Source organism: Abramis brama, assembly GCF_963993115.1.
Source record: "Abramis brama genome assembly, chromosome: 25".
In the NCBI taxonomy this organism is placed as follows: Eukaryota; Metazoa; Chordata; class Actinopteri; order Cypriniformes; family Leuciscidae; genus Abramis; species Abramis brama.
Window position 1 is genome coordinate 14,934,436 of NC_139987.1, and position 22,086 is coordinate 14,956,521.

Below are 22,086 nucleotides of genomic sequence, written 5' to 3' on the forward strand. Positions count from 1 at the left end.
TATCTATAATAGTGCATATAACAAGTTGTTAGTAATTAAGATGTTTGCTCTGGTGACTGCACAGTTCTTGCAATAAGTCAAATAGATTGTGCAAACTTAGAGACATACACAATTCATTATCTTTTGCAAAAACATTGTTCTTATTAAAAGAGACTGTTTTGCATTAAAACACCATCAATCCACTACAAGGAAAAAAGTACCTGTTCTGTGAAGATTTCCTGAGTAAAAATGGTCTTCATTTTGCTCAGTGAGCTGGGTTTGATGGCGATCTGTGGAAGGATAAGGAGTTTAAGTCAGCAAAATATTTTTTCCAAACCCGATTAAACTTAAACTGCAAGTTTCAAAAACAATTTCAACAAAATATGAAGGTTTTTAATGCCGAAAGTGACTCATTCTGGCTAAACAAACCCTCCATGACTCATCAATAATGCACGACTCGGTTAAAGGCAATTACATATCACGCTTTAGCCTTCTCTGGGATGTGCCTGTTCTCAGACACTAACAATCAATAAATTCACCAATTAATTCACTTCCTTCAGAGACTTTTACAGTACAAGCTAAGTATAATGGATGTTTACAGCTACAGGACTAATTCTGGATTTTAACCAATGTTGGCATTTAAGCCCAAAAGTAAACCGCACTAAGTACACCCTTTGTTATTCTAAATTGGACTTGTTTTTATTTTTTTAAAAACCCTAATACCTCCAGAGTGCGCCACTGATGGATAAACCTGACCTACTGCTGTAGGCACTAGTATTAAATGGTTTTGTCCAACTAACTAACTTTTGTCCAACTTATTTGAAATATGTGTTTCACAGATGTATTTTGTGATTTCACTGGTAAAAATTACAGTGCATATTAGCTAATGTTTCATTGGCTATCTTTGAGGTTCTCTGTGAAATTAAACCCACAGGGATAGAAACATCTGTGATTAAGGAATGTATGTGAACTATTCATTGCTTGAATCAAAAGGAAAATTGTCATTGCATTACTTAGTGCACATTCATTATGTAATTCCCTTATCATATACGTTCAAAAGTTTGGGGTCAGTAAATGTTTTTTTAGTTTTTTTTTAAGAAATACTTTTATCCAGGAAGGATGCATTAAATTGTTTAAAGGCGCCAGTAAAGACATTTATAATGTTACAAAAGATTTCTATTTCAAATAAATGCTTTTCTTTTGACCACTCTTTTCATCAACGAATACAAAAAAATAATAATTACGTTTCCAAAAAAAATATATTAAGCAGCACAAATGTTTGCAACATTGATGATGATAAATGTTTCTTGAGCAGCAAATCAGCATATTAGAATTTCTGAAGGATCAAGAGACTAAAAACTAGAGTAATGATGCTGAAAATTCAGCGTTGCCATCACAGAAATAAGTAACATTTAAAAAATGTATTAAAATAGAAAACAGTTATAATAATTTTTCACAATATTGCTGTTTTTATTGTATTTTCAATTAAATATGCAGCCTTGGTGATCACAAGAACTTCCGTCACATCCACATGCGTTAAAAAGACACTTAGTAAAATACAGTGAGGAAAATAAGTATTTGAACACCCTGCTATTTTGCAAGTTCTCCCACTTGGAAATCATGGAGGGGTCTGAAATTGTCATCATAGGTGCATGTCCACTGTGAGAGACATAATCTAAAAAAAAATCCAGAAAACACAATATATGATTTTTTAACTATTTATTTGTATGATACAGCTGCAAATAAGTATTTGAACACCTGTCTATCAGCTAGAATTCTGACCCTCAAAGACCTGTTAGTCTGCCTTTAAAATGTCCACCTCCACTCCATTTATTATCCTAAATTAGATGCACCTGTTTGAGGTCGTTAGCTGCATAAAGACACCTGTCCACCCCATACAATCAGTAAGAATCCAACTACTAACATGGCCAAGACCAAAGAGCTGTCCAAAGACACTAGAGACAAAATTGTACACCTCCACAAGGCTGGAAAGGGCTACGGGGAAATTGCCAAGCAGCTTGGTGAAAAAAGGTCCACTGTTGGAGCAATCATTAGAAAATGGAAGAAGCTAAACATGACTGTCAATCTCCCTCGGACTGGGGCTCCATGCAAGATCTCACCTCGTGGGGTCTCAATGATCCTAAGAAAGGTGAGAAATCAGCCCAGAACTACACGGGAGGAGCTGGTCAATGACCTGAAAAGAGCTGGGACCACCGTTTCCAAGGTTACTGTTGGTAATACACTAAGACGTCATGGTTTGAAATCATGCATGGCACGGAAGGTTCCCCTGCTTAAACCAGCACATGTCAAGGTCCAAGTTTTAAGTTTGCCAATGACCATTTGGATGATCCAGAGGAGTCATGGGAGAAAGTCATGTGGTCAGATGAGACCAAAATAGAACTTTTTGGTCATAATTCCACTAAACGTGTTTGGAGGAAGAAGAATGATGAGTACCATCCCAAGAACACCATCCCTACTGTGAAGCATGGGGGTGGTAGCATCATGCTTTGGGGATGTTTTTCTGCACATGGGAGAGGATGAGGATGACCGGGGCCATGTATTGCGAGATTTTGGGGAACAACCTCCTTCCCTCAGTTAGAGCATTGAAGATGGGTCGAGGCTGGGTCTTCCAACATGACAATGACCCGAAGCACACAGCCAGGATAACCAAGGAGTGGCTCTGTAAGAAGCATATCAAGGTTCTGGCATGGCCTAGCCAGTCTCCAGACCTAAACCCAATAGAGAATCTTTGGAGGGAGCTCAAACTCCGTGTTTCTCAGCGACAGCCCAGAAACCTGACTGATCTAGAGAAGATCTGTGTGGAGGAGTGGGCCAAAATCCCTCCTGCAGTGTGTGCAAACCTGGTGAAAAACTACAGGAAACGTTTGACCTCTGTAATTGCAAACAAAGGCTACTGTACCAAATATTAACATTGATTTTCTCAGGTGTTCAAATACTTATTTGCAGCTGTATCATACAAATAAATAGTTAAAAAAATCATACATTGTGATTTCTGGATTTTTTTTTTTTAGATTATGTCTCTCACAGTGGACATGCACCTACGATGACAATTTCAGACCCCTCCATGATTTCTAAGTGGGAGAACTTGCAAAATAGCAGGGTGTTCAAATACTTATTTTCCTCACTGTACATGAAATGACAGGCGTCCAGTCTTAATAATTATAACTCAAATGTCATTTTGAAAATTAATCCCTCCAGAATAGAGCTGAAGTGATGTTCTTATTCGATTAATAGGCTGCTCTGGTGCTGCTCAACTGATGACTTAAACTCACCTTCATCCCAAGAGTGGAGCAAACCAGCTCGATGATGGCACTGAGCTGGTTGCTATGGAAATACATGGCAACCAGTAATAGCATCTCTCCAAAAGAGGCAGAGACACCGGCGGCACTGGAAAGAATAAGAGAAGGGAGGAGAAGAGGGAGACGGAAAAGCAAAATAGGGGGAAGAGAAGAGGAGGAGGAGGAGGAGGAATAAAGGGGGAAATGGATTAAAAAGAGTCCATGATATTTAAACACTCTTATTATACAGAAGATATGAATACACACACATACCAACCCCCAGGGTTACAGTGGGCTTAACATCCATGATAACACTAACCACAAACACACACTGCCACGCACCCATGGACATTTATCTCTAAATTTATAGTATGGATAAGCGCTCCAATCACAGTGGGTCAGAAGGAGAGCAAGCTGCAGGAGAGATGACTTATAACCCATCAGCTGCTTATTAGTTATTAAATTGAAAAAGGCTGTCACTGCCTAACCTCTGCATAACCCCATCTGTTTTCATTTTATCATTCATGCTCTTCTCCTCCCCTCCTTTTATAGGAGTAAAATTGTCTAATAGATAGAAAGCACATTTGAGCACATTTTACCACAAATGTTTGCGTACGCACAAAGATTATTATTTTTTCTCTTAAAGTGAACTTTATAAAAAAAAAATAAAAAAAAACATGAAACATGCTCTTCTACCGCCCATGTCTAGAACAGAAGTGGGTCTGAATGCATCAGGCAGACCTCAGAGAACTAATAATTGCAGGACGCAAAGAATGAGAAAATAAATCAAAACTTAGTTCCAAATACCTGTTCTCTTCAAAATGAAAATAATTGGATTAGGATAAGGATAAACATATGTTTGGTACATGCATAAAAATTCTTTTTCCTGTAATTTATTATTTTTCCAGAAGATTTCCTTCTGGCTTATCATAAAATAACTGGCATACTTAGCATGTTGTAAAATGCATTTATTGATTATTATGGGTTTGAAGGGCTTGTCCATTCAGGCCTGTCATACCTCTCGAAATACTCCTCCTCTTTTATCATCCAGCTGAGCCACATTACCATCAGCTGCTCTTGTTCTGGAGTACTGCAGAGACAAGACACAACAGCAGTGATGACGCACCTAGGTTAACTCCGGATTTTGAGTAAATTAAACTAAACTGTATTGAACTATTGGATATAAATTTAACTGAACAGAAACAAACAGCTTTATACTGAACATAACTGAGTGACAGAACATTACATCTTTGATGTTTTACTGAAAACACTTAAAGTACTTGCTAATGTTACACATTTAAAGGGTTTTCCTTGATCTTTTGACATACACTACCATTCAAAAGTTTGGGATTGGCAAGATTTTTTAAGGTTTTTGAAAAACGTCTCTTATGCTCACCAAGGCTACATTTATTTGATAAAAAAAAAAAAAAAATACAGTAAAAACAGTAATATTGTGAAATGTTATACAATTTATAAGAACTGTTTTCTGATTAAATATATGTTTTTTTAAATAAAAAACATATTTGCCTGTGATGTCAAAGCTGAATTTTCAGCATCATTACTCCAGTCTTCAGTGTCACATGATCCTTCAGAAATCATTCTAATTTGCTAATTTGGTGAGCAGGAAACATTAATTATTATTATTAATTTTGTGGAACTCGTAATGCATTATTTTTCAGGATTCTTTGATGAATGGAAAGTTTAGACAGCACTTATTTAAAATAGAAAACTTTTGTAACAATGTAAGTATTTACTGTCACTTTTGATCAATTTATTGCATCCTTGCAAATAAAAGTATTAATAGCAGTAAAGATTTATACATATATATTCATTTATGATATGACCCTTTAATCATTAAATCATAATTTAAGATTAATGATTCATTTTAATGGGTAGAGCAAGGATGTACCTGACGAGGGTGGGGAACGCCAGTAGTTTGCAGAAGGACAGGGAGACAAAGCGCACTCCTGCAGGTGTGGCTGGTGGACGGCTGGTCATCAACTGCAACAGTTGCTCCGCCTCTTCATCTGTGGGCCTGTGGAGAGAAAACACATTTGAAACCATCTTTAAAACTTTGCGACACTTCAAAGAGGTATTCGCTGTCAACACGAACTGATACACTCAAACAGGTGGAGTTAATCATTTCCATAACTTGCAACCTCGTCATGGAACGGAGCCAGGAATATCTTATCGTGGAAAATTAAGTTTAGCAGCATAAGTGCCTATGTAACCTGTGGTTAAGAGCTACTGCACCACTGTAAAGACCTGATTGTGTCAACTGTAGCATACCTAAGACCAGCGATCCCCATAAGTGCGCAATAGAGCCGCAGCAGCGCACTAGCCTTGACCACATGTTCCTCCCGCAGGCCAGAGTACCCCGAGCTGCTCTCTGAGTCCATTTCACTGTCATTAGGAACATGGGTGCTGCGAGAGCGGGGTAATATGGCCACCAGCTCCAACAACAGCTGCCTCCGCATCTGCCACAGCACTGAGCTGCTCTCTCTTTTCCTCTGAAGAAAGACAGTGAGACACATACTTGATTTCATGTGCTTAAAAAGCAGGTAATCATCAAATGCTTTAGGGCAACTGTTGTTCCTCACCTGCTGACCGTTTCGAATGAACATACTGAACCAGGTACGCACTTTTCCATTGGTGCCCAGAAGTAGGCCACTGACATAAGACACCAGAGGACTGACCGCCTCATCTGCCGTGTCTGGCTTATAGTCCAGTGTTAGAGCAACACCGAGACCTGGAAGATGACACTCCTCCACCTGTGGAAAGACCATGGTTTTGACATCAATATTATTATTATTTATCTGCAGCCAATTACAGAGCATGTCAGGTGGTCTAGTGCTGGAAACTCACCACCATGGCCCTGATGTTCAGAGCCTGAGATGGGTTCATCTGACACAGCTGCCGGAGAGCTTCTGTCCTACGTCGGCCACCCACGCTTTCCTCATCCTGCCGTTCTCCGTTCTTTATCAAGCCCCTGCACACTAGAGGCATGAAAGAAACACAAGCAATTTTGATTAAATGTGCTGCTTTTATAAATTTTTAACAGCCTATACACCACATAAAAGATACTAATATTGTTATATTTTCATTACATACATTACAGTTCAAAGGTTTGGGCCAGTAGATTTTAATAAAATTTTTTTGCAAGGACAAATTAAACTGATCAAATATGACGGTAAAGACATTTATAATGTTACAAAAGATTTCTATTTAAAAATAAATGCTGTTCTTTTGAACATTCTATTCAAAGAATCCTGAAAAAAGTATCAAAGTACAAAAATATTAAGCAGCACAACTGCTTTCAACATTGATAATAAAAAGAAATGTTTCTTAAGCAGCAAATCAGCATATTAAAATGATTTCTGAGGGATCATGTGACGTAAGATTGGAGTAATGGCTGCTGAAAATTCAGTTTTGCCAACATAGAAATAAACTAGACCTTAAAATATATTAAAACAGAAAACAGTTACATTAAATATTTCACAATATTAGTCATACTGTATTTTTGATCAAACAATTGCAGCCTTGGTGCTTTTTTTTCAAAAACATTTAACTCATCCTTCCCTCGTGTCATTTCGTGTCAATATACAGCCAAATATATCAAGAGATCTTTTTAATAGATTTTATATATATATATATATATATATATATATATATATATATATATATATATATATATATATATATATATATATATATAAGGATTATTAGGAACATCATACTAATACTGTGTTTGACCCCCTTTCGCCTTCAGAACTGCCTTAATTCTACGTGGCATTGATTCAACAAGGTGCTGAAAGCATTCTTTAGAAATGTTGGCCCATATTGATAGGATAGCATCTTGCAGTTGATGAAGATTTGTGGGATGCACATCCAGGGCACGAAGCTCCCGTTCCACCACATCCCAAAGATGCTCTATTGGGTTGAGATCTGGTGACTGTGGGGGCCATTTTAGTACAGTGAACTCATTGTCATGTTCAAGAAACCAATTTGAAATGATGAGCTTTGTGACATGGTGCATTATCCTGCTGGAAGTAGCCATCAGAGGATGGGTACATGGTGGTCATAAAGGGATGGACATGGTCAGAAACATTGCTCAGGTAGGCCGTGGCATTTAAACGATGCCCAATTGGCACTAAGGGGCCTAAAGTGTGCCAAGAAAACATCCCCCACACCATTACACCACCACCACCAGCCTGCACAGTGGTAACAAGGCATGATGGATCCATGTTCTCATTCTGTTTACGCCAAATTCTGACTCTACCATCTGAATGTCTCAACAGAAATCGAGACTCATCAGACCAGGCAACATTTTTCCAGTCTTCAACTGTCCAATTTTGGTGAGCTTGTGCAAATTGTAGCCTCTTTTTCCTATTTGTAGTGGAGATGAGTGGTACCCGGTGGGGTCTTCTGCTGTTGTAGCCCATCCGCCTCAAGGTTGCGCGTGTTGTGGCTTCACAAATGCTTTGCTGCATACCTCGGTTGTAACGAGTGGTTATTTCAGTCAAAGTTGCTCTTCTATCAGCTTGAATCAGTCGGCCCATTCTCCTCTGACCTCTAGCATCAACAAGGCATTTTCGCCCACAGGACTGCCGCATACTGGATGTTTTTCTCTTTTCACACCATTCTTTGTAAACCCTAGAAATGGTTGTGTGTGAAAATCCCAGTAACTGAGCAGATTGTGAAATACTCAGACTGGCCCATCTGGCACCAACAACCATACCACGCTCAAAATTGCTTAAATCACCTTTCTTTCCCATTCTGACATTCAGTTTGGAGTTCAGGAGATTGTCTTGACCAGGACCACACCCCTAAATGCATTGAAGCAACTGCCATGTGATTGGTTGATTAGGTAATTGCATTAATGAGAAATTGAACAGGTGTTCCTAATAATCCTTTAGGTGAGTGTATATTTATATATATACACACACATACATATATAAATATATATATACACACATATACATACATATATATATATATGTGTGTATGTGTGTGTGTGTGTGTGTGTGTGTGTGTATATATATATATATATATATATATATATATATATGTGTGTGTGCGCAATATATATATATGTGTGTGTGTGTGTGTGTGTGTGTGTGTGTGTGAATCTGAATGCTTACATATAGCTTTCTACAAGTCTTCTAGACCTCCAACATTGGGATGTTATGTAGACCAGATTCGATCCTGCATGTTCATGTGAGCACAACAGCTAAACCTGACAGAACCATATGTATTAACTTCTATGTTATGGCTCGGGCAAGATTATTTTTAACGCATTTTCCACAAATATCTTTAAATAAGCTCTTCTTTATTTGGCTTTGTATTAAGCTCTCACCTTGAATTAAAATATCTGTTTCCCTTTTATTCTGTGATTTTAACCACAGATGACAGTTCGCCGCGCAGAATGATTAGAATTACAGAGAACCTTTTATGACTGAGTGCCGGAATGATATTAGTTTCAATAGTCTCTTATGAAAAAAACATCTGATTGAGAGAAAACGTAGCCGAGTCCGTCACAATTCATGCTGCATCTGATTACAGTGTATCTCTATAGACAAGCTCTTTCCCTTAATGATTCAGCCTTGAGCGGAATATTCTCCCAATGAAAGATCCTGTCTAGGTAATGAGCCTTGAGAATTGGCCATTCATAATATGAAATGTTTCAAACTGGCTCTGAATGAGGCCTCGCACAAATAAGCTATTGACTCAACAAGGACCTGGGAGTGATGAAAGGATACCAGAGACTCAGAGATATTATTTCCACTTCGAGTTTCTCTGAGGAAAACCCACATACACATAAAGAGGTGCACAAACACACCCAAGCCCAAACTGCACATAATCAGCAGCCAAACTCATCAAAATGGAAATTTAGCACCTCTCGGATGATCGTGCAATAGCCACATAAGGGAGATAAAATGTAAAGTAAAACTGAGTCACGAGTGGTTTTATAGTCAATGCAGAAAAATAAAACATATTGTTATATTTTGGTATGTTAAAAAGAAAACCGTACATATACCTGATCCAAAAACCAGAAACACTTGAATACAACTCCATGATTTAAGACAATTCGCAATAGAGTAATGCAGGGATGACGTCAGAACCATGAAGACTACGAGATTTTCCTATGGGGTTTTTCAATTCATGTGTAAAATAAAGCCTGTGGTAAACATAACTTCACGATACTCTGACTCTGTTTTGTTCTACAACGTAAACTGCACACACTCACACCCCAAAAAGTATCATCAACTTATGTTTACCACAGGCTTTATTTTACTCTTACTCTAAATTGAAAACCCCACCACACAGGAAAATCTCAAGGGAACCAGGGGGCGGGGTTTTAACGTCATCCCTGCACCACTCTATTCAATAACCTTTCATAATGTGGAGTATTTCTGAATGAAGATGACTGATTAATTTTTACACAGTAAGGCCAGGAACATTTAATTATAGAGAAGCAACGGTCGACCAGCTATTAATCGGAACCGGAAGTTTTTGCTCCAAACACACTTTTGGTTTTTAGTTTTATTTTGGCCAATCTCTATTCTGGACTTGCACACAAACTGCATTGCAATCATTTCCCAAAATGTAATTTGCATGGAAATATGACAAAGTCTGTAAACAGAACATTAAAACAGGCCAAAGACGGAGGCAAAGAAGAAAACACAGATGCGTCAGCAGACCAAATATTGTACCGGGCACAACAAGTTTGCGATGCTAATAATAAGAAAAATAGAAATATTGAATTGGGGGTGAGGGGTTTATATGAATGCATCTCTGAGGGGAACTGTCTTCAGAAAAGTTTTGATGGCATTTTCTTTTCCTATTACCTCCGTATAAAGTAGTATTTATAAGCGCAGTGCTGATATGTATACAGTGGTACCGAAAGAAACTACAGTCAGGGAGTGAATTTTCATTCAATCCGTCTGCTGTTTTTGTTTTGAGCAGGAGTCTAATGTGCCATAATTTCAGAAATTTGAAGTCAGACCATTGTGTTTTCGCTTTAAATGATGCAATCTAATTCAAAACAACTGTTCATGCTACATCTTTGTTTGGATCATGATTAAAATGCAGTGGTTGTCTCTAATTTCAAATGGCTACAGATTTTTTTTTGCTTAAGGCCAGGTTGCTCTATTAAAGAGGACAAATAAATAACAAATAAATTTGATTAAACAAAGAAATAAAAATTATAAAAAAAAAAAAAAAAAAATTCGGCAAACGAATCTGAATCGGCCAATTCGCTTGGAAAAAAAATTGGAATCGGGCATGAAAAATCATGATCGGTGCATCACTGTTTAAATGAATAAATACATCTAATAAACTAGGGGTGGAACAGTTCAAATTATTCACGTTCAGTTTTCATCACTGTTTTACGGTCACAGTTTCGGCATGGTTCGGTATGTGCTATGTTCAGGTAAAAAAAGGACTACTATCAAATAAAAATAAAGAAAATAAGAACAAATAATCAAATTACAAGCAACAGCACAAATAAATACAATAGAGCAAAGATACAAATAAAATAAACAGTGCTTTTCAGGTTATTTAGGTATCTAACAGTAGTTTTCATGTAAAGATAAAATACAAAATAACATTGATTATAATCTTCACTATATAAATTAAATAAAGATTAATTATTATTAAAGTTACAAAAGATAATGAGTCAAGAGCAGTGAGTGATTTCCTTGTCTTTTGTTGTTTGTTTGATTAATGAATATTATATTAGAATATTATGGCGCTTTTCCACTGCATGGTACGGTACGGCTCGGTTCGGTACGGCACGCTTTGGCGCTTTTCCACTGCATGGTACGGTACGGCTCGGTTCGGTACGGCTCACTTATGGCGCATTTCCACTGCATGGTACGGTATGGTACGGCTCGCTTCGGCTCGCTTTAAATGGTACCACCTCTGTTGAGGTTCCAAGCGTACCGTACCGATACTAAAATGTGACGTGAAAACACTGAAGATCACTGATTGGTCAGACAGAATCGTCACTACCAGTGTCATTGTATTTGCGACACGAGACCATGCACGAGACAAACCCGCTAGATTTAAATAGCCAGTAGACAACAGCCAACGCTGTAGTTTCTTGCAGTTAAAAAGTTTCTTGCAAACTGTTTCTTGCAGTCAGGGGCGGCGCCGGATAATTTTTAACGCATGTGCTGAGGGCACACACACACATATGTGTGTGTGTGTGTGTATGTGTGTGTGTGTGTGTGTGTGTGTGTGTATGTATATATATATATATATATATATATATATATATATATTATTAATAAATGAGCAAAACTTGGCCACAAAATATTTAATATTCAATTATTTTAATGATCACAATTAAAGTTTTAATTTTATTAAATTGAACAAGCGCAAAATTCAGCAATCAAATATTCAAAAAGACTTAATAATAATGTTATTTCTCTCTATAGGCGCGTTTACTACGAATATGGCGATCGTCAACTTCATCTTTGCCAGACACTGACAGAAAACACTATTTTATAAATAAAAATCAATGCACGCATCCCCGGATTTACAAATGCACATCTTGCTTGTTGCACGCACATTATGTCGAAATAACGAGATATTATGTTGAAATAACATTATTATTAAGTCCTTTTGAATATTTGATTGAATGCTGAATTTTGCGCTTGTTCAATTGAATAAAATTACGCCTATATATAGCCTATATATATACTATTAATAAATGAGCAAAACTTGGCCACAAAATATTTAATATTCAATTATTTTAATGATCACAATTAAAGTTTTAATTTTATTAAAACGCGTGCACTGATTTTTATTTATAAAATAGTGTTTTCTGTCAGTGTCTGTGCATGGCAAAGATGAAGTTGATGATCGCCATATTCGTAGTAAACGCGCCTATAGAGAGAAATGCACATAATGGATTACATAAGAGAGTAGCCTATTTCTTTTTGTTTTGAATTATTTCGTTTAAAGACATTTCAAGCTTTGTGTATTTGAGGATGAGATGCGCTCCAGTTAACGTACAATGCAAGTGACCGCTCGGGCGCCTCAATGATTAAATTGTCTATTTTGCTCTTATTTATTCAATCCAGGTAATTGTTTGATGAAAAAAATATTAAAATTAAGATACAATTTATACAAAACGAAATTCACTTTAAAGAAAGGCTTTCTACAAAACAAAACTTAATGAAGTGGTCAAAATTATGTCCGACTCGCTCCATGTCTCTCTACTCGTGCTGTTCACTTTTCATAATCAACATAGGCAGATGGAAAAAAATAACATAACATTAACTAAATGTGCTTTTTTAATGGCAGTAGGCTAGTTTAAAACAGTACATTAGGCCTAGACTCTCTATTTGTAAAGATTGCTGCACATTCATTTAATTCTGAATTTTGCACACACAAGTTGAAAGGCATTTGTTCAAATCAAGTTCACGGATAATTGTGCATGCATTTATTAATCATTATGATACTAAAATCATAACAAAGTAGGCTATGCTATCAATCCTATATCCTTCCATATAGTAAACCATTATAAGAACGTTTAATTTAATTTAAAAACATCCACATGCTGAGAATCAAGTGCACCATCCCCTGTGTTGTGCGTTTGAAATGTGGCGCGTTTACGATGATGTCATGGCAGTAGAGGCGGCAACTATAACGATCAGTCCCACCCAGTTTGAAGCGGTACTAACTGCAATGGAAAAGCAACCGAGCTAAAGCGAACCGAACCGTGCCGTACCGAGTCGAGTCGTGCCGTACCGAGTCGAGTCGTACCACGCAGTGGAAAAGCGAAGCGAGCCGAACCGTTCCGCGCCGAGTCGAACCGTACCGAGCCGAACCGTGCCGTACCATGCAGTGGAAAAGCGCCATTAGGCTGCTGTCACTTTAAGACTAATGCACGGATCCAGTACACCAATACTAATACACATGCGTTGTCTTTCTCTACTGTTAACGTTCACATATTAGAGCATACAGCACTCCCATTGAACACAGATTACAAAGAGTCACTGTTTTGTCCACGTTTTTTTTTCTTTCTCATAACGCTTCCCAAGTCCCTTGTAACGTACTGGGAAGCGTATCCATCGACAGAAACATACATTAGCCGAACTCAATCTTTGCTTTACATATTGTTATTTTCAACAAACCATATTATAGATGCGTCGTCAGATTAAAGATGAACAGCAGTGCAAGTGCTTGCTGAACCGTGGGTGGAGAACGGTACGGTTCGTTTTTTACCGACAACCATTTCACCCCTATAATAAACATAGATTTTGTATGCTGTCTTTGAAGGATAGGAAAGCTAATGTATTAAGTTACATATCTAAGTCAAACATAATATTTCAGCAGGTGATGGACATACCTTCATTGAAGCTGTCTGGGACGTTTGCCACCAGCAGGCACAAGAACCACTCCCCATTCCTCACGTGAAGCAGGGCTTCGGCCACCTCAATAATGGGCAACAAAGAAGGCAGCTCTGTTGGGAGCATATAAACTTAAAATCAAAAAGTAATTTTCCTTGTTTAAGAAAGATTTATAGTTTTGTCTTTAAAGTCGGTAAATAAAGGACAAAACATTAGATTGCAGGCACAGCTGAAGTATAATGTTAGCTAGGTCTTCATTTCTGACATGCTGAAGGAAATATTTACTGATCTAGAGATGACTGCTGAAACTTGTTAAATTTGTCTTGACAACTAAAAGCTTTTAGTCTTCACACTAAAAATGTTACACTCTTCACCTGCTTGTAGGATGCAGAGAACATCGGCCACTTCCTCTAGATACACGGGACTCTCAAACAACTCAGAGGACTTGAGGAAGAACTCTCCATTAGAGTCCGTCACCTTTTGAAGAGAGGAAAATATTTTGTAACACTATTTTGATGTGTGATTGAAAGATGCATGGCATATTTATGAAGTACTGAGGAAAACAGTTTTTTTTATTTAGCCGTTTATAAATGTGTTTTTGTTTTATTTTGCAGCGTTGTGAACTAAAAAATCATATTACATATATTATTTGGTGTCTGTATTTTTAATGTTTTAACCAGCCTTTTACGTTCACCAAAGTTACATTTATTTGAACAAAAATACAGTCAAAAGAGTAACACTGTGAAATAATTTGAAATAACAGTTTTGTGTTTTAACATATTTTAAAATGTAATTTATTCCTGTGATGACAAAGCTGAATTTTCAGCATCATTTTCAGTCGCATGATCATTCAGAGATCATTTTAATATGCTGATTTGGTGCTCAAGAAACATTTCTTCTTATTATCAATGTTGAAAACAGTTGTGCTGCTTAATATTTTTTGTGGAAACTGTGCAGGTTTTTTTCAGTATTTTTTGATGAATAGAAAGTCCAAAAGAACAGCTTTTATTTTAAATATAAATATTTTGTACTATTATAAATGCCTTACTTTAATTCTGCACAACTATTGACACCAAACATCAAGTCTGGTCTCAATGGCTTACAATGTCTAAGATAAAGAATTTTAACATTGAAAAAAAATAACACAATTCATCTTTGAATTGCATAAGAATGTGAAGGACAGATCATTATTCAAGAGTACATAAAAGGACACTAAACCTTGTTCATAATTGCCAACAGCTCACTGAGAGCCAGTCTGAGTCTCCTGAGAGGATCACTGTGCTCAAACTCCAGAGTCAAACCGTGCTGCAGCTGAGAAACCAGGATGCTCTCACCATTAGAGCCTCCAGCCTTATGCCTGTACGGAGAAAATTTGGTCATATATATCATCAGATATCTAAGCAGAATTCTGTCCATAACATCCCTCTGTTTCTCAGAGCACTTCTGAGCGAGACTGACTTATCAGATATATTATGCCAATGATACTGAATGAACACCTGGGATAAATTTCACCTGAACCCACCTAAGCTGCTGCTCTTTTCTAGCGTCCTGCTCCAGAGCATGAAAATCCACAGACAGCAGCGCGACGATGGAGTTCACCGCCTCCACCCCTGACAGCAGTCGCAAGATGAGCTTCTTGTCCTGTGCCCAGGCATTGCTCTGATCCGCAGGGGCGCAGAGAGCCATCCTCACCAGACAGGGCAGCAAGAGCCGCAGCTCTGGGTCACTTAAAGCTGCTAGTCTGGCCACATCTACCTTCTGCATTGCCTCGAATGCATATGGGCTCACAAACTGAAGACTGGCACTGTCTGACATTCTGCTGTTAAGAAAAAGGAAATAGAAAGTAAATGTTTAAATTCAAACAAAAAATATTAACACAATATTAGTTAATCAGTATTGCTATTACTGCAAGATCATAATAACAAATGACAATGGGATTTTTTTTAATCAAGTGTAAAATAATAATAATAATAATTACAGTACAAACCCACACTGGCAAAAGTACTGTGTTATTACCATGTTCTTGCACTTACAACATTCTGGACATGTACCATGGTAAACCATGATATTCCTTTAAGTATATAGTGGTCGTCTTTAAATACTATAGTAGGCTACATGAATAACAGTACCATTGTATATTTCAGTTTTAACATGTGTTGGTCTAAAAATGTTTAAATTTATATTTAAAACACTTTAAATGCTCACTGTGGAGAGACGGTGCCCTCAGATAAATAGCAAGTACAAACTTATGCTTAATGTATCAAACTCTTCGGCTCAAACTTTAATTTAACAGAATCCAATACAAGTATATTTTGCATTACAAAGGACCGTGTGACAGCAGTGGGACCGTCTTACCTGGAGTTTACCACAGCCGATGGCTACAATGGAAACACAAGCCCCGGTGTGGCCTGTGTGACCGCGGTTCGTCGTGATTCTCACGCCAGCGGGAAGTTGAGCGTCGTCGGTCAAAGTAGCAGAATTCACCGGTAAGCTAACAGGCTAGCTGCTAGAGCTATCCCGCTTAACAAGAGATCCATTCATCAAGATTTAACTAATTGAAGCACTATAATTACAAGATTAATATCTATATGCTTCATATAATTCACTTATTCTGTATTAAAACGATATGTGTCCATCAGACTGTTTCCAGATAGCAAGCTAAAAGGTAGAATGGTGAATGATTTTAGCACAAGCGCTCATCTTCCCTGCAGTGTGCATGCTGAACTGAACTCCTGACTGCGTCTCAAAACCTAGTGAGCCGCCTACCCAGACACCATTGTTTGGACATTATAGGCGTGTTCATAATTAAAATATGGTAACAGTGCAAGAGATATGGTACATTAAGGGAAAAAATAACCGAACATGCCTGTGATGCCCAAAAATGCTGTCTATGCAAATAACCCAAAAGGGTTTGAGACACAACCATGAGAGGACAGCGCAGACTTGTTTAACCATTACATTGTAGCTGTAAGCAGCAAGGTCAATTTCTTCGGTTACTATTTTTCCCATTCAAATGTTTTCTATTGTATTACAGATTTAAGAAGTAATATTAATAATTATTTAATTATATAATATATATTTTTTAACCTTTTATTATATTCATTCAAATTTAACAATAGTTTTAGCTCAGTAAATGTAGTATTTGTGTTCAGATTTACTTCAGCTGTCGTAGTAACTAATTTAAATGTGTAAATACCATAGTAAACAGGTGCAACCTACAAAAGAATGGTTAGATCAATGTAATTATATTTTCCATTAGGCATAAATCGAAATATGGGATTTGTCATGAAAGGGTACCTTAAAACACATTTGAGGTGGTAGTTTGCAAATAGCCCATTAGTATGCTTCTCACATACTATAGTTCTGTCTGTAATCACACCAAGTTGATTTTCATTAGAGTAAACTGTGAAAACAGCACATGGAGTGTAAACTAAATGTCGGTGTGCTCTAACCTCAGGTGCTTGACCCTATAGCTCTTCATCACACACTAGCATTTGGAAAGCATGTAGAACTGGTGTGGGAGGTAAGAGAAATCCCAGGGTCTTTGAATATCAGCATACAGTTTATTCTGAACAGAGTAAGATACAGGAAATAGATCTTTCTCTGTGCACAAACACTGCATTTTCAACAAGTACCCAGATCAGATTGTAAAGTCCATTTACACCACACATTTCTTTGTCACACTCAAAGAAAAGTGATTTTGGTCTAAAAGTGAAAATTTTCACTCAGAAATGGTGCAAACAGGAGAGCCAATCAGGGAGGGCAAGGTGAAGTTAAATGAATGAACTTCTTAAGGGGGGGCTAGAAGCTTATTATAGGTCTTTGTTATCTTCATCAAAGCCATAAGTCTCTGTCACTACAATCAGATTTTACATCACAGTCCCTCCCCCCAAAAAACACAAGCACAGGAAAAAACATGAAGTTGACTTTTTATTCCTAAAACAGAAGCAGTGCCACCCAAGTCCGGTGCGGCATTCATATATAATTATTTATATATTGCAGTTTTTCGTTTTTGTGTCTAAATGTGTGGTATAAAATACAATATACGACAATGTACCTCTTTATTTTTAAACACAGTGAACTTCATTGCTGTACAAGTCCCGTGCAGCTAAAGTTTAGCTGTAATTGTGTCCACACGCAAAGGCGTGGACAGAAACCCCCTATCTGGTCTCCTCTGTACATCGTGACAATACAAATAATCTGTCTCCCTTACAAAAAATAATACTCTAAAAGCAACCTACCGCAACTTTATTTTATTCATCTTTTTAGTGGGTTTTTGTTGGTTTGTTTTTGTAATTAAGACGATTACATATATTTTTGACCAATTGCTTTAAAGCAGGAAGGCAATACAAACCTTCTAGAACTTTTATATATAAAAGAGGTTAAGAAATCAGACAAATTATACATTTAAAAACTTACAATAAATAAGACAGATGCAGGCATTTCATTTGGATATAATCCCATCCAAAAGAAACAAGGAATTAGAGGTCTTAAAACCAAGAATTCATTCTCTCATTTCATAGAGCATCAAAGTCCCTTTCCATCAGATACTATACAGATTCCTTCTCCATACATGTTGATTATAGAACTGGGCGAATCCATGATAACCGAGGATCCGTGCGCAACTGTCGAAGTAGCGTGGAACCAGGGATGTAGAACACCACCAGTAAGCACTTTTGTCTTCTTTCTTTGGCCTCCACATTGCGGAAAACTCATTCAAGGCCTACGTTCGTCCTCTGTCGTATCCTCTCTTTCTCTTCGAGTGAGTGTTATAAACACCAGATGCCTGATTCTCCTCCACAGTGCTGGGTCTCAGGTGTAGTGACTGCCTACCCAGATCATCTCCGTTGTAACTCACGTACATATAAAGTCCAGCACTATAGTTATCCATTGGGTTGTTTTTAGATCCACCTTTTCTTCACTCTTCTTTTTTCGTTCCCTGATAAGGTCTCAGTTCTGCTCTGTAAGTGTTACAACATGGTCATGATGAAGTTGTACATTTGATTGAGCACCACAAAATGGATGGGCAGGCAAGAGCGGCGGTCCTGGGTCGCAGGGTCACAGGTCAGCCAGGAAAGGGCGTTGTACTGCTCCAACACAAATCTGCGAAAGAGAAACATTTTGGCATATTCAATATTAGCTATCATTAAATTGAATTGTATACACTAGAAGACAGTTTTTCAAACACTTAGAGGAGCGTTACCTGAGAACATCAGAGGTCTGGTTGGAGTCCAGCGGGTGAGAGTGTTTGCTGTGCAAAAGTTCATCCGATTGCACTGAAGACACATGGAGGTGTAGAGAGGCCTGGAGTAGAGAAGGAGAGAGGCAAGAGGACATTTTCAGCCGACAACATCTATTAATCCACGCCCACCCAAAACAAGCTACAAAGCTGAGTTACAAAGCTCTCATTGTCAGGGCCTGGTATGAATTAAACTGACAAGCCCATGAACAAGTAAACATGATACGCCAGAAACATTCATACCACTGTTTACAATTTCCTTAATTAAGGAACAGTTTGCTCCAGACTTTTCAACTGTGTACAAGTCAACAAGTCAGCAATACACTAACAGCTGCTTATCAAATCAAATGCTTTGCCTTAAATCATGTCATTTTGTGAGCTCAATTCCCTCTCTCTATATACGTATACATATATCAGCCTATTTTTTTTCTTTGTCTTTCTTATACACACCAACAGCAGTCTGGCCCAATCCCTGAGTACTGAATTATTAAAAATCCCTCATTGCAGGATTCTCTATAAATGCTGCATGAGGGGGAAACAGAAGTTCATGTGACCTGGACAAAGCATGACAGGTAGACGGGTGCAGTATCACAAGGAGGCGATACTCTAAGTCAACAAGAAAATGACATTCTGGACAAAATATTTTGGGCAAATCACTCTGCATATAGTCTAATGCCAGATAAAAATGATTACTTTGCACTTTTTCTGCAGTATTTTTGGGGGGATGAATCAGGATTTGCTAGGGAAATGTGATTTATACAAATATTGCAATACAAATTGTACAAATCTCAAGAGAAGCATTTCTGCATTATGAGTAGAGCAGTTACCTTTAAGAAAAGGGGACACTGGTTCTGTGCCTGAGGACATGCGGACCAGAACCAGTCAGGCAGTGGACCTGCTTTAGCTGTGGACACAAAATAGCCCAGAGCTAATGGCTGCTGGAGGATATTGGGAGCTTCTTCGTGAGACTCCATACGGTCTGTACTTTGACCCTGAAAAAAGATAAAAAGACATGAAGATACAGTTACTCAGTTAATCACTTAAAACCTTAAAAAGCTGATAAAAGTAATATTTTATTCTATCAACTAATCTTATCCATTGTGTCTTCTATTCAAAGGTCATGTCATTAACCTTTACAAGGTCTTGCAAGAGAATATTCCGATTATTTGTTTCTTATTAGAGGTAAATTAACTTGACTCTCAGTTACCTTGCTCCCATCTCCTCCATGGGGGTACTGGGATCCTGGTGAGTGAACTGGTGACGTGGTGGGTGAGGCAGGGAGGATGCTTATGATGTCAGGATCAACCAGGTCATTACCTTCCTGCTCCAGGAGGTCAAAGATGCCACCGATTGGATCCGATCCATCTAGAGATAAAGCAAGGATTCAAGGATTTGTATAAACATGACATTAAATCTGGTACAATGGTTTCATATTGCAACATCACCAAGTGGGACAGAAACACAGGCTACCAAGTAAAATAAAGTGGAGGAAAAAAAGTACTCACCATTGCCAGGGTTGAAGGCAAGGTCCTCGTGCGGGTAGTTGGAGCTGTTGACTTGAACAACGGCAGAGGTGGGGAACACCAGGATGTGTGTGCAAGACGTGTCCTGCGGGGTGCTCAGCTGGGACGTCTGCATGTTCAGAGTTGTACTTCGACCAAACACCGAACCTGTTGACACAGAGTCTGGAAAAGAACAGAGAGAGAAAAGATTAAAAATGACAGACTGAAAATGAACTCGAGAAACAAGGATGGAAGTAATATTCTTAGCAGTTACTTTCATCAGTGAATCAGGTTTGTCTGAAATTGAAATTCACTTTGAATAAGTTTAATTCAATATGAACAAGAATGTTTTCCTTGCATAGGTATCCTAGTATAAAAAAAAACCTGTAGCTCTCAAAGCTATGTGAATGATGGGCAAAATCCATCAGATGCAATACATCTTGATACTATGACAGAATAAAAAGCTTTTGTCAAATAAAGCCATCGATCTTCAGTATCATCACACCAGCACAGGAATCAATAGGAATGTAGAAAAGTGTTTTATGAGATCGAGACACACACAGGACAGGAGCGTATATCAGATAGGGACAGCAGACACATGCGTTATGACACATTGAGGCTATCATTCACATCCACAGAAAAGAGACGCATGACTACAGCAATGTGGGCCTATATTTTAAAGCTGAAGTGTGCAATTTTTCATTGTTTAAGTATTTCATTCTATTCCAGTTTAACATGCATTTAAGTGTTCTTGAAACTTGTTAGAAAAAAAAAAACTTGAAAGAAAAAAAAAACCTTGTTTTTTACAAGTCCCTTTTGTGCCACAAATGAAGCAAAAACGAACTACCTATGCACACTAATTACTGCTAACGCAACAAACTAGCTATAAAAATGAGGACGACAACATGCGCACCATACGGAGAGAAACAGGAAGTGTGATTCTACCTGGCATGATGACAAATGAGCCCTGGGGTTCCATGGCAACTAGGCAGGCGCTAAGGATGCTGGGAGTGTCAGCTGCTGAGATCCCACACAGCCTACAGTTCTCCTTTAGCCTCCGAGACACTGACTGCAGATTCCTTCTGCTCAGTAAAATACTCCAGTCTTAAAGAGGAAAAGAAAACCATAAATTTACTTCCTTGAAGAAAAAATGTCCATGATTGCACTGCAGTGTTAACAAATCTTGTGACTTTAAAAATGGATTATAAGGATGCTGATTGAGCAGTTAGCTTGAAATGTGCCACCTAAAAGTATTCTCTTGAATTTTTTTTATCAATAACATATTTATGTAGCAACCTTTTTTTAAAAGCAGTAAGAACTCAAATCCAACTGTATTGTGAATATCGCCAAGGCTAAAGGCCTAAAAGCATTACATTTGCATTACCTCGCAACTCTCCATGACCTATTCGTCCAAGTCGGCCAATCACCACTCTCCATGGTAATGATGTCATCTGAACCAAACCCAGGCACCACTCCCAAAGCTTCTGTAGGCCCAGCTTCCTGGCAGATCCCTTTTTCCTTCTTGCTCTGAGATGACAAAAACAGAAAATTATATAAAACCTCTAAAAACAAAGGCTTTAAATATATTTTAAATGATTAGATATTTTATGATTACATTTTTTAAACCTGATTAGAAATTAGTCAAATGTGTAAATTTGTTATATTTAAGAGGTACATTATGGAGATTAAAGTAAAAGTGCTACAAA

The 22,086-nt window shown here is 37.8% G+C and overlaps 2 protein-coding genes across 3 annotated transcripts in view; both read right to left on the reverse strand.

Annotated features, from left to right (window-relative positions):
* Positions 1-16,379, reverse strand: part of ints2 (integrator complex subunit 2) — a 30,292-nt gene extending 13,913 nt beyond the window's left edge. Inside the window, exons 1-12 of one of the 2 annotated variants that reach the window (XM_084104149.1) lie at positions 15,995-16,379; positions 15,162-15,458; positions 14,858-14,996; positions 14,014-14,116; positions 13,639-13,752; positions 6,144-6,274; positions 5,879-6,049; positions 5,568-5,788; positions 5,188-5,313; positions 4,297-4,368; positions 3,273-3,387; positions 201-269 (exon numbers count right to left, since the gene is read on the reverse strand). In XM_084104149.1, the coding sequence (XP_083960275.1) occupies positions 201-269; positions 3,273-3,387; positions 4,297-4,368; positions 5,188-5,313; positions 5,568-5,788; positions 5,879-6,049; positions 6,144-6,274; positions 13,639-13,752; positions 14,014-14,116; positions 14,858-14,996; positions 15,162-15,454 (1,554 nt within the window). In that variant the 5' untranslated portion in view covers positions 15,455-15,458; positions 15,995-16,379. The remainder of the gene's footprint in view (positions 1-200; positions 270-3,272; positions 3,388-4,296; positions 4,369-5,187; positions 5,314-5,567; positions 5,789-5,878; positions 6,050-6,143; positions 6,275-13,638; positions 13,753-14,013; positions 14,117-14,857; positions 14,997-15,161; positions 15,459-15,994) is intronic. The other variant, XM_084104150.1, reaches the window with a different exon arrangement.
* A 1,177-nt stretch (positions 16,380-17,556) lies between these two features.
* The window catches only part of med13a (mediator complex subunit 13a), an 88,263-nt gene continuing 83,733 nt past the window's right edge, over positions 17,557-22,086 (reverse strand). The window contains exons 24-30 of the mRNA XM_084104257.1: positions 21,765-21,907; positions 21,326-21,484; positions 20,384-20,563; positions 20,086-20,243; positions 19,706-19,870; positions 18,843-18,943; positions 17,557-18,742 (exon numbers count right to left, since the gene is read on the reverse strand). Of these exons, the coding sequence (XP_083960383.1) occupies positions 18,610-18,742; positions 18,843-18,943; positions 19,706-19,870; positions 20,086-20,243; positions 20,384-20,563; positions 21,326-21,484; positions 21,765-21,907 (1,039 nt within the window). The 3' untranslated portion in view covers positions 17,557-18,609. The remainder of the gene's footprint in view (positions 18,743-18,842; positions 18,944-19,705; positions 19,871-20,085; positions 20,244-20,383; positions 20,564-21,325; positions 21,485-21,764; positions 21,908-22,086) is intronic.